At 44.9% G+C, this 12,665-nt stretch overlaps 1 protein-coding gene across 1 annotated transcript in view; it reads left to right on the forward strand.

Moving 5' to 3' along the window:
* LOC117028916 (ras association domain-containing protein 3) overlaps positions 1–6,636 on the forward strand; it is a 68,108-nt gene extending 61,472 nt beyond the window's left edge. Inside the window, exons 4-5 of the mRNA XM_033117752.1 lie at positions 1,182–1,291; positions 4,352–6,636. Coding sequence (XP_032973643.1) covers positions 1,182–1,291; positions 4,352–4,501 — 260 coding nt within the window. The 3' untranslated portion in view covers positions 4,502–6,636. The remainder of the gene's footprint in view (positions 1–1,181; positions 1,292–4,351) is intronic.
* The last annotated feature ends 6,029 nt before the right edge of the window (positions 6,637–12,665 follow it).

Consider the following 12,665-nt stretch of genomic DNA (forward strand, 5'->3'; position numbering starts at 1 on the left):
ATGTTGTGATCTGGGGGCTCCCTATCTGAACTTAATACCCATATTCAGCTGACAGGAAGAGAATATTAAATGACTGCGTGAAACAGAGTGAGATACTTCAGGTTAGGTACTCGAGCAGAAATTGAGACCAGTGGTAGACCACAGTGATTCACTAAGCGCTAAGTTGAAAGTGGGGTGTGTGTGTGTGTGTGTGTGTGTGTCTGTGTGTGTGTGAACAATCAACGATTTAGACTTCTCTCTGGTTTTTATGAGTAAAGCCTTCAAGCAGCTCTAGAAGAGCACAGACTAACCTGACACGATAGGAACGCCCTCGGTTGTGTGCGGAGGAAACCCAGCTCCTTGCTGAGTACGTACATGGTCTAGCACATGCCGTGGGCTGGGCCCTGCAGAATGCAGAGGTGAGCAGGCTGAGGGTTCCTACCGTTGAGGCCACCAGCTCAGCAATGGAGGCCACTTTATAGCTGTAGGGAAATGAGCACCTTTAATGCAGCTGTACCCAGAAGTGCCAAAATAATGCAGATAAGCTCCGGCGGCATTTTTATCTTATCAGCTTCTTTGCCTGCTCACCTGGACTTCAGCTGTACAATCTGACAGTAATAGCATCCTATCGAAATAGTGCCCTCACGGCTGGCAGATCTTTCAACACGACAGGCAATGGCAGTACCGTGTGTGTGTGTGTGTGTGTGTGTGGCACGAGACACATAGAGCTGTGCTTGTAGCACCAGAACTTGTACTCTGATGGCTGAGTTTGTCTGTGGCTGCTAATTCTAAATTAACCTGCAGAGAGGTTTGCTCCTAGAGCTCTGATTTCGTGTTCTTTGGATGGTGTATTTTTATTGTTTTTAAGGGGGTTGCAGATCCTTTTTGAAGTTTGTAATCTTGCTTTCTAAAAGGAGGCGCAGAATTAATTATAAGCCCATTTGGGGACTAATACCCATTTCAGTTACTTCCTGGAAGCTATTTCCTTTTGGATCAAGGCACAGTTGATATTCTGCAGCTAGAATGAGGATAGTATAGACTTTATGCCCCTCTGGGCTACTGGTAATAAGATGAGGAGGGTGGTGACCCGTGGGCTGGCCTAACATGGACTGTTGGCTGATCTGAAGGAGGACGGAAAGGGGGGAGTGTGGCCCGGGAGAGGCGCAGTCCTCTGTCTGATGTGCTCCTTGTTCCTTTCCCAGTCTACGCCTGCAAGCTCTCTGACCGGGAACATCCACTCTACCTGCGTTTGGTAGCAGGGCCTAGAACAGACACGCTGAGTTTTGTTCTCCGGGAACATGAAATTGGAGAGGTAAGTGATGGTACATCATTGCTTTAAACTATACAGAGCAGCTGGCCCTGTTTTATTGCTCTAATCTAGTGACTTTACCACTGGAAAGGAAGGGGCGGGGAGAGTCTCTCTCCCTCTCTCTCTCTCTCTCTCTCTCTCTCTCTCTCTCTCTCTCTCCCTCCCTCTTCCTCCTTCCCTCCCTCCCTCCCTCTCCCTCCCTCCCTCTCCCTCCTGCTTCCCCCCCACCCCCACCCCCATCATGGAAGGAGGAGAGGTGGGCCTGTGGAGGGCGCTTTATGCGTGTTTTTGAATTGTTAGAAATGAACCCAAAGTTAGTCTACAATATAATTATTTTACAGCACTCATTATATTGGTCTTTAATTTTCATAGGGGGAGGAAATAAATTTTTTTACTTGATCTCCACGCAGAGAGTCATTTTCATCCCTTCTACCTCCAAATTCCTCTAATCCAGCTGAACTTTGAAAGTTGACACTCTCCATATGTTTGCTACTAACAAGTCTCCAGGCTAATTCGCTCTAAAGTGGAATAAAAGGGAATTCAGTCTCTTTACCAGGAGAGACGTTTAACTTTGTAGAATCTTTTTTCTTGTTTCCCAGATGATTAAGAAATTGTGTTTATGTATGTAGTATCATTTGCTACTTTCTCTGCAGGGAGCATTGTATTTAGGCCAGTTCAGGTGAAGGAGAAAGCACTTTATTTAGACTGTCCTCCTAGATCAAGTATCAACTTTAAAAGACACTTAAGTAAACTTCTCAAACTCTGGGTCTCAGTCTTTTGTCTGGAACAGGAAAAGGTATGAATTGTCCATTTTGTGATGTAGTGAGAATAGGGTTTCTAGGTTAAAAATGAGGAAACCGGGACTCTGCTTCCTACTTATCCTCTTGTTGGATTAGGAGTGTGACCTTGGGTAAATCCAATGTTTGCAGTCCTCAGTTTTAAAATCTGTGAAGTGGGACTAAGGATTTTAAAAGGTGGTTTTAAGTCACAAATTAGAAATGTATATGTAAACGTGCTTTGTATTAATGTTCCAAATGGCTTTATTAGACCTCTGTATGGTGTTCTTGTTTCTCAGTTTTTTAAGGTTAACTGAATGGAAGGAAGAAACTTTCCATAGATGTCAGGGAGTGGGAGGAACTTACTTTATTTTGGGGAATATATGTGAAAAGTAAAATGTTAATTTTTGAAAATTAACAGAATATCCTAATGTAGAAAGTTTTGCTCTCCTATTCCATATTTCTCATTTTCTTTAATAACGAGCTCAAAATTCACCTCTGGAAGCTTTCTTCTGTCCCTGAGCCCACTTGGTGGTTTTACTCCGTCGCTTGTCTCTTCACTTATATTAGATTATCTCCAAGTTTTCCCCGACCCGACCCCTGGGAATTCTCCATCAGACTAGTTCCCGGCGGTGGCAGTAATTCTCAGCCAGGACCCAGGGCTCCCTTTTGGGAGGAGAGGACATATAGGCAGAGTGATGCCAAATACCCTTCTTGACATCTACTGCTCTTATATTAAAAAAAAAAAAACCCAAGCCCCAAACAAACAAGCCCCCCCAACCCAAAAAAAACCCAACACCAACGAAAACCCACACACATTTATTTTGTGCCTGCTAAGTACCAGGTGCTTTTAGGGAAACAGAACTCAGTCTCAAGGGCAAGAGACAAAGCTCAAATAGTGAGAAGTATGCAGTGTAGGTAAGGTGGAGGCAGGAGAGAGAGCAAATCCTTAGAAAAATTTTGATACCTTTTGTGCTCAGGGTTACCAGTGCCCAGTGAGGGCTTTCCAACAGACTTAACCCTTCCTAACAGGCTTACCTGGGAAGGGAGGGGAGGAAGTCACAAAAGCCTTCTTAAGTTGAGACTTGAAGCTGGAGGAGTTCGCCAGGCCAAGTGGAGGAGGGGGAACGTGTGCATGGCCGCTTGAGGTTGTCCGTGAGGGGAAGACGGGGCTGGGAGAGACGAGAGGGTCTTTCACACTTGGCAGAAACAGCCAAGGGAAGCCATTGAAGGGACCGAAGCAGGGGAGGGGCATGACCAGATTTGCATTTTACGAAGAGTACAGCAGTCCCTCCTGATCCGTGGGGGATACGTTCTAAGATCCCCAGTGGGTGCCTGAAACCATGGATGGTACTGAACCCTACGTATACTGTTTCTTCCTATACATACGTACCTTTTCACTGAAAGGATGCACTTTGCAGGTGCTTCGGCGCCATTATGAAGTAAAATAAGAATGACTTGAACACAAGCATGTGATACAGGGAGAGTCATTCTGAAAATCGAGATGTCTACTAAGTGACCAATGGGCGGGGAGCCTCTGCAGCAGGGAGACCTGGGCAAAGTGGGCGACTCCTGTCCTGGGCAGGGTAGAGTGGACGGCTCAAGACTGCACCTTACTCAAAATGGTGCACCGTTTAAAACTTAGGAATTGTTTATCTCTGGAATTTTCCATTTAATGTTTTTGGACCACGGTTGACAGTGGGTACCTGAAACCCTGGAGAGTGCAATCGTGGCTAGCGGGAGGGGCATCTGTGTTCAGGGTGGCTGTTTGGGGAATAGCTTGGGGAGCATAAGAGTGGAGCAAGGAGGCCATCCCAGGGGAGGAGATGATGGTGGCTGGCACTAGGGGCAGGAGAGATGGAGAAAAGCAGGCAGACTGGAGAACTATTTAGGATGTGATGAAATTTATAGTGGGAAGTGAGAAAGAAAACGAGCGATAATGAGGACTCCAAGGAAAGGGAAGAGAGTGTTTTAAGATGGAGTGTTTCTAATGCTTCTGGGGGTCAGTCAGCAGTGAATGTGTCTACTTGGAAGGCCTTGACCTTCGTGAGGGCCAGTGCGAGGACAGGAGCCGAAGGGCAATTGGAGGGAGCCGCGGTCGGAGTGGGAGTGAAGGGGGTGGTAGAGCTGGTAACACAGCTCAGCTCTTACACACCATGGCTTCTGAGGCACTGGGCTGCCAGTGCCCCAGGGGAGGGCAGCCACACCTCCACGTGCTCATGGCTGGCATTCCTGAGTCTTGAGGGCATTAAACACCTGGCATTCTTCTTCCTGCATCCTCTCACAGTGGGAAGCCTTCAGCCTTCCAGAACTCCAGAATTTCTTGCGTATCTTGGACAAAGAAGAAGATGAGCAGCTGCAGAACCTGAAGGAGCGTTACGCGGCCTACAAGAAGAAGCTGGAAGAAGCCCTCAGCGAGGTGTGGAAACCGGATTAAAGCGGGGCTCCCTGTCACTGAGGGACGGTGCAGGACCTGTGTACAGACCAGCAGCAAGGGTCACTTCCCGGAGGGCTGTTCTCTGGCCCTGTGATGCGAGGGTCTTCCCCTTTTTGTCTCTAGATTTAGTTCCCCAAACGTGGTCACGCAGCATCCTGTACCTTTGACACCCTCTGTAAGGGGTGGTGCAAGCTTGTTCTGTTACAGCACCGCGGTGTTACCTCCCAGCAAGCTGTGAATCTGTCGTCGCATCGCGAGCATTGGAGAGGGCTTTGAAGCATGGACTCTGGGTTTTTACAAATTTCCTTTGGTTATTTTAATTATGTGATGATGTTAAGCTTTAGGGATGTGCAAATTACTTTTTGTTTTTTACAGTTTAACAAGGAATCTATCTGAATATTTGTCCTATGTTGAAACTACCTGTTTTTTATGTCTTTTTTTTTATATATATATCAGAGGAAACATCCATGTAAATTGAAAGGCACAGGAAGCTAGGAACTCTGAGGAATTTGTGAAGGATTTTGGAGGAGCTTGACAAAGAAAGTACAGAGCAAGTTTGGAAGAAGGCTTGAGTGGGGGTAGGAGCTGAGGGAGGGTGGTTTGGGCCAAGAGTTGATAACTGAAAGAGAAAGGTGTATTAGCTTGTAAAGGAGTTAAAAGCATTCAGTTTTGAGATGTTAAAACCATTGTAGGATTGTTTATTTTCTTGGTGAGTCAAGTATGGGAACAGAGCCAAAGAAAGTAGGAGCTAGACCAAAAAGGGGGACTTGTAACTGCAGCTGACCTGAAATCAGCACTCAGGCAGGTGGGTCTTCCAGACCTCGGCAGAGAGCTGGAGCTGCCTTGCGTGGATCAGCCCCCGGATCTCTTCTTCCCACAGTGGAAGGTCAATTAGTGCAGCTTCTCTGGTGGAGCAGTGACCATTTGCTAACTCCTGTTAAATTACAGCTTTACCCCAGGTTGTTTTCAAAGCTGAAAAGGAGCTTGTGTCGGGGAGCTGTTTCCCCGATTGTTAGCTGGGAGATTGGTCAAGTAAAGCGCACACAGTACACCTTTGTGACAATCACTCCCTCCTTTTCCCTCCTTTTTCCTTCCATTTCCCTCCCTTCTTCCTGCTTCCCTCTCCCTTCACTTTTAAATTGAAGTCTGTTCTTACATAATGGAGAACAGGAGTATCGATTAAAGACCTAATACTGTCAGGTCCTCAGTTCCAAAGAGGACGCGACTGAGAGGCAAAGGGCAGCAAGAAAGGGAGGGAAGCCTGCCCCCGAGCTGACCGCCTTCAAGGGGCTCTTTATGGAAATAGTTTAACAAAAGTGCATCTTCTACCAACCAAAGAAATGCAGGTGCAATAGAAAGCCTTAAAGCAGGTGGAAGAACCTCATTTTATGCAGCAATTAATCTGGAAACAGTGGGAAAGGTGTGCTGTGGTTCTAGAGGGGGATTTACAGTCTATTTTTAGTCTAGGTATGGTTTCTTTTTGGTTTTGTTTAAATTCCCAAAGAATTGTTAACACTTTGGTGACACCTAATGGATTCTTTGTGAAATTCTAAGGTGCTTCAGTTCTTTGCCTTTTAAGTGAACTGTGCCTTTTATTGCATTTATTTCTCTTGATGGCTCTTCTGACTTGTCAGAGAACACCCATCTTGCTGGAGGCAGACGTAGTGTTGGTTGTGCTGTGCCACACACGTGACTGAGACAATCCTATCTTCCTGAGCTTTTTAAGGAAAGTTGGAAAAAAAAAAAAGTAAAACTAGCTATAAAATATGTATGGCACATCTTGTTTAATTTTGCATGTAACTTCTTTTTAGTGCATTGATGAGGTTTTAGTGTCATTGTCATTCAACACTTTACCTTTATTGTTCAGGGAATGCCTTCATGGTTTTTATACTGGTTTTACTATTCATACTATGGCTTGGGTTTGAGTAGACTGTTTATCAACCACCTGGTGTTTTCATTACCCATCCCAGTGAGCTTACATTTTGTGAAGCGTTTGTTTCTCAGATTAAGACACTGTTAGAACCTAAAGTAGTAGCTGATGGGTATCTGTGAATTTTTTTTTTTTTTTTTTACTTGAAATAGATTGTCTGAAATAGGCATGCTCACCTGTGTTATTCAGAACCTTGCTCAGTGTCGTGCGCACTACAAGTTGCAATTTGGAAAACTTACTGTACTGAAATTCTGTCAGCTCGTGGTTCTTGAAGACTGATGTTCTCTCCCAAACACTGGTTACTGCAGCAGCATTGTTAATGTATAAAAGAAGAAGGGCCACTCAGGCTGCAGATTTTTAAAAATCATTGTACAAATTGTTATGTTAAATTAAACTATCTAAGCTTTGCTGTAATACTGTTTTCTCTTCAATATATGATGGTACAGGAACGATGTTAAATGAAGGGGTAAGTAAGTATTGCAGGGGAGCATTTTGAATCGCAGGCATAAAAAGTTATAATATTTATAATTTTGATGAATTTAAGTTTATTTTTATAGGGAAGATTTTCCTCCCTAAAATTGTTTTTGGAATGGCAATTTGTTTCCATTATTAAAAGTTAATGTTGTTAGTTGATGTTTGTGTGTTTTTATTTGTGATAATATGCCATATCACAGGAGTGGGGTAAGCTTTTGCAGATACATGGGGACACACGCCAGAATGTGACAACTTTTACAAGGTTCAAGTGGGCCCATTTTTTTCCTACTAAATGTCATTTTTCCTTTGCCTTATCCTCTGGGGAAAATAACCCTAGCTGAATGTCTGCCCAATCAATACATTCCTAAATCAATCGTTTTAATTGTGAAATATGCAGACATTCAGAAGTGTATAAAGCATGTGAACAGTTTAAAGAATTATTACATAGTGGACGCCCTGTGGCTACCACCAAGATAGAACGTTGTAGGTTCCTTAGAAATCCTCTCCCTCCACCCCCATTCTTGCCCCTGAGGTCTCCCATCCTTAGAACAGACCACTTTCAACATCAAAGTATTTGTAGTTTTTGGTCAGTGTGCCTGTCTCACTTGGCTGGGGAATGTTGGGTGGGCAGCAGTGGTGTCGGTTCACCTGCTGTGTGTGCACCACCTTCATCACTTAGGCCTCAGAACCTGCTTTAGGCAAATGTTTTTACGCTGCACTGCCCCCTAGAGGCGCTGATGAACTAGGAGCAAGGCTGTGTCCATTGGGGGAAGCATTTCAAGTACAGTAGCTGCTCACAAGTGAAAACATGAAAGAAAATGATGGCTCTCTCTCTCTCTGTGGAGCTCCTTTCTCACTGAAATAGTCAGAGGTTCTAATTTGGGAGTTCAACCTGGGTTATTATCACCCAAGGTGCAGGGGGATGTTTTGGAATTTTTATTCCTTAAAGGGAATTAGTTTCCTGCCCTAGGCTTCAGAATGTGTCACACATTGATAACTCATTTAGATGAATATTCTTATGTTGCAAAATGAGTTCTTAAGAATTGTACACTGTGCTTGGGACTCTTGTCAGATGATCCCATTTAGGAGTTTTGTTCTTTTTGAAAGAAGAGGGAAAGTCTATATGATAGCAAATTCATACAAAGTGCTTACCGTGTGACAGGCATTACTCTAAAAAGCTTAATATATGTTAACTCATTTCTTCCCCCTCATCCCCGTTTTGCTGGGGAGAAAACAGACATGCACTGAGGTCCAGCAGCTTGGCCCATGGCCACCCCCCCGCCCCCCCCCCCCCCCGCCAGTTCCTCTCCCTCCCCACCCCCGCCATGAGGGAGTGGCAGAGCCAGTCCCAGCAGCCAAGCTGCCCTGCCTCTCCAGTCTTTTCCTGTGAGTGCTACCCAATTTTTCAGTTAAATGGCTTATTCAAAGCCTGTTAGGTGGCCTCTAACAGGCAGTTCGAAATCAGGTCTCTTTTGGTGCAGTTGGGATTTGTGGGAAATCAAATTCTTGATGTCAGAATGCTTTATCATCCATTATTTTTGTTTGTTGCTGCTGTTCATTTAGCATTCCTGTTAAGTGATTATACTAAGTTACGTACGCGTAGAGTGAAACACCTACCTGTGTTTTTGTTTGCAGTTTCTGTTGCATGGGAGAAACTGACAGGGCAGGTAACTGAACCCGGTGTTCTCACCGCAATTAGCCAGGTGATTCCTTGGAACCACCAGAATAGCTTCAGAGTTCAAAGTTCCAGAGGAGCCACCACATACTTGCAGGCAGGAGTTTTACTCTCCTATCAAGGGTGATCCGCTCCAAAGTCACACAGGAAACTAAGTCTTTAAGGTCTTTAAAGTGTACACTTGTCTGGTGTGAATCAGTACTTGCATAAGTAAGTGCAAGAAAGCAGCTTTGTGTAAGGACTGGGGGAGGACGGGGCAGCGGAGTGGGCAGCGATCATTAACAACTGCAGAGTTTTGGGTTTTGTTGTCTTTGGTTAGGGGTTTTGTTTAGTTTTGTTTTCTGGCAAATCTTTCCCTTGAATTGTACAAGGTAAGAATGGCAGGGTGTAGAAGACAGACCCTTTTGATCTTATAGTTTCCAAAGATAGTTGTGATCCTTGGGATTGGCTGAGGTCGTACTTGGCAGCAGCTGAACTCCAAAAGCTCCTCTCTTCCCATTTCTAAGAAAAGTATCAGAATTTCTATTAGGTTGATGCAAAAAATAATTGCAGTTTAAGAGGTTAAAAATAATTGCAAAAACTGCAATTACTTTTGCACCAACCTAATAAATGTTTACACACAAACAGCAAAATATCAGCGCTTTTTCAAAAGAAGTTGGGGTTTCTGTCCCGTGTCACCCTCGTGCTCCCCTCTTCCAGTTTGCTTTTTAAAATTTTGTTCTTTTGCAAGTAAGGCAATAGAGCCAGACGCACAGTAGGTCTTGGGAAAAGTTGTTAGGAAACCGGTAGTTGGGAAACGGCAGTGTTTAAGATCTATTGGAAGAGATTTCAAGACAAAACAAGGTCTTTGAATGGAAATGTTTTAAAAATGAATTAATTTGTGTTGAAAAAGGGATGAGTGTTACATATTCCTAGTTTTGCCTAGTTTCTGAAAAGCTTGCCAGAGGATAAGCACTGATGTTGCTGCTGCTGCTACCGACTTCTTGGTTCCCTCAGCAATTCACAGTTTACAGTTATCTGCAGTGTGTGGCTTTCTGTGTGTGGTTAGTAATACTCGAACAACATTTAAGCTTACTTTCATATTATTGGAAAAACAGTGGAGTTTATGCTTATTAAAACGAGAATTATTGTTATATCTCTATTCTTATAACCATTCCTTTTTAAAAAACCTTTCACTTTAGTTTGTTCTGTTCTGTGCACAAAAAGAAACTTGAGTACAACACCAAGTTCTTTCATTCATCAAATATTTCTAAATCGCCCTGAGGATGTCATTAGGTTCTGGGTAAGTGAACGTTGAGAAAGAATATCATGCCCTGGTCTTTATGGAAACCGGTGTCCACATGTTAACACAAACTGGCAAGTGTCATGAAGATAAAGGACAGTGTTATGAGAGTTTATTTAGGAGGTGAGAAAAGTCTTCCTGGAGGAAGTGATTTAGAGCTGAGCTCTTAAGGACGAGTAGGAGTTCCCAAGCAGAATTCATAACTTAACATGAACATTTCTTACAGGGTGGGGACAGGCTTCTGAGGTCTTTCTTTTGGCCGCATGTTACATCAGTGTCACTCTTGCTGTTTTCCCTCTATTACGAGAAAAGGACTAACTAGGGCTCAGTAATTCTCCCTAGGATGAGTTCATCTCTGGCAAGGGCAGAGGTAAAAATGTATAAAGGCAGTTCCTGTGGATCCTCCAGTTTTTCCCCCCTGTAAAGTGTTTGCTTACCTCAAGGGCTGATGTGAGGACCAAATGAGATGGTAAATGTGAAGGTACTTTGTACACTATAAAGCTTGACGTTGTTAGTGCAAGGTGGTATTTTTCAAGTTGTTTTTCCTACAATGGTGTTAATGGCTGCTCTACCTTGGGCCAAGATGCTTACCTATCACTAAAATGCATCTGGAAGCATCACCTAGGATGCAATATCCAAGAGGGACATTTTTCCAAGCAGAAACTTTTTTGTTTTTTAAACTCATGCTTAATGCAGTTATAAGCACAACACTCAAGATTCTAGAGCAATTGGTAGGTGAAGAAATCCGTATTCAGTGCCTTCCCTTGGGCTCCCCATAAGTACAGTGGCAGAGTGTTACCTTGTCTGACAAGTTACAGCCAAAATGCTCAGCCGCTGGGAGTGGGGACGCCCATTCTGTCATGGTCACCGTAAAGCGAGAGTGATGCTGAGACACTCAGACGAGAGGGCCGCGCGTGTCGGTGCGTCTGGGGGTGCCGTCTGGGGGCCTTCACCCGTTTCTAGTCAGTGTTACGCATGTGAATTCTGCACCCAGGTAGTAATCTCCTGGGGGATGGGACCATGTCTTCAGCTCACTTTGTACCTCTCCCAGCTGCAGGCACAATGTCTGTGGGACTAACAGTTCAGAGAGGTGACTGGAAACAGCCACCTGGGCCGCTGTGAGATGGGAAGCCTGACCTGCACGCCGTCAGTGCCCACCCCTGGCTGAACTCTTAACTGGGCCCTTCCGAGGCATTACAGGAGGGAGAAGGGGGCACGATGACCGAGGACCCCGGTGTTTTTCCTGCTGTGTAGGGACCGGAGTTGGCACCGGACTTCGTTGTCTGGGGGAGCCTCTGGAAAAGCACAGTCAGAAGCTGAAGGCTGCCCTGAGAGCGGACTCCTTGCAGACTGCTGAAAGAATCCAGGTCGTCAGATTGATCTCAGACCTAATGCAGTTGCTGCTCACCTACTCTGGGAGGTGCTGGGAGACAGGCACTGGGGAAGAAAAGGACACAAAGCAGCCGTTTTCTCAGGGACTTCCGCAGAACAGAATCAACTGCGCTTCTGAGCGACTTGCTGAGCTTTGGGACGAGGCAAGGGAGTGGTGACTGATGTTCTTGATTTGGATGACAGGTGCCTCTGCCACCCAGCCAGAATCCTGGCAGGCTGCAGCTGCTCAGGGCTGCTCCACCCCTGTTCCCTGCTCTCCCACAGCGCTTCTGTGAGCTACGGAGACACATGGAGAGAAGGCTTGGATTGTGACTGGAGCCTGCCAGCCAAGAGAGTCCATTAAAATATTTTCCGGCATGTGCTGAGAACTGCATTTTAGCAACCATTTCAACAAAGCAGCTTCTACTTGGTTTTAGTAGTGTTTATTTATATTCTTAAAGTATGTCGTGAACATAAGCCTTTTTTTCCCCTTTGGAGAGAAGTTGCGTCTTTCACTAGACGGCTCTGCCCTGTACCTACAATTGGATAGGTTTTGACAAAAGGCTTGCCCCAGCTTTTCTCTTGGTAAACCAGCTTCAGTCGTATTAGACACCTACTGGTGCATACGTTTACTTCCAAATCAGCAGCTGAAAACAGCATTAAACATTGTTTCACGTGGTTTCTGTGGGTCAGGAGTTTGGAAGTTTAGCTGGATGGTTCTGGCTTGGGGAGGGTGGTGGTCTCATGAGGTTGCAGTTCAGATGTTGTCTGGGGCTGGATGTAGTCACATGAACTTGACCGGGGCTGGAGGATCTTCTTTTGAGATGGCTGGCAAATTGGGGCTGGTCATTTGCAAGGGACCTCAGAGCCTCACCACAGGGCTGCGTGGGTGTCTTCATGCTGTGATGGCAGGTTTTCCCCCAGAGTAATCTAAGAGACAGCAAGGTGGAAGTGTCCATGTCTTCTAGGATCTAGCCTCAGAAGTCACACCATTAACTATGCATTACATGCGACAGATCACATATACAGCCGTGTCATTGGTCGCATGGACCAGTGCTGATGCATTGTGGGAGGTGACTACACAAGATTATTAGGAGCCATGCTGGACACTGGCTTTCCACAGCCATGCTGGAAATAGTTCAATGAGGTGTGAAGAGATGAGCTCTGTGTTGACTTCTTTTCCAATAGCTGTGCTGTGGAGTGGGACAAACAGCAACCTGAATGGTAGTGGCAGCTCCCCTATAGTCTGCAACTATAGTTTCCCTGTAAATACAGGTGTCAGGGACAAATTCTACTTTCTTTTTTCCCCAGTCTGTTAATATTTGCTTTATATATTTAGATGGTCCTATTTTGGGTGTATGAATATTTACAAATGTTAATACCCATTTGTTGGGCTGATCCCATTATGTAATGCACTTGTCTCTGATTAGTC

The sequence above is a fragment of the Rhinolophus ferrumequinum genome, chromosome 10 (assembly GCF_004115265.2).
Source record: "Rhinolophus ferrumequinum isolate MPI-CBG mRhiFer1 chromosome 10, mRhiFer1_v1.p, whole genome shotgun sequence".
In the NCBI taxonomy this organism is placed as follows: Eukaryota; Metazoa; Chordata; class Mammalia; order Chiroptera; family Rhinolophidae; genus Rhinolophus; species Rhinolophus ferrumequinum.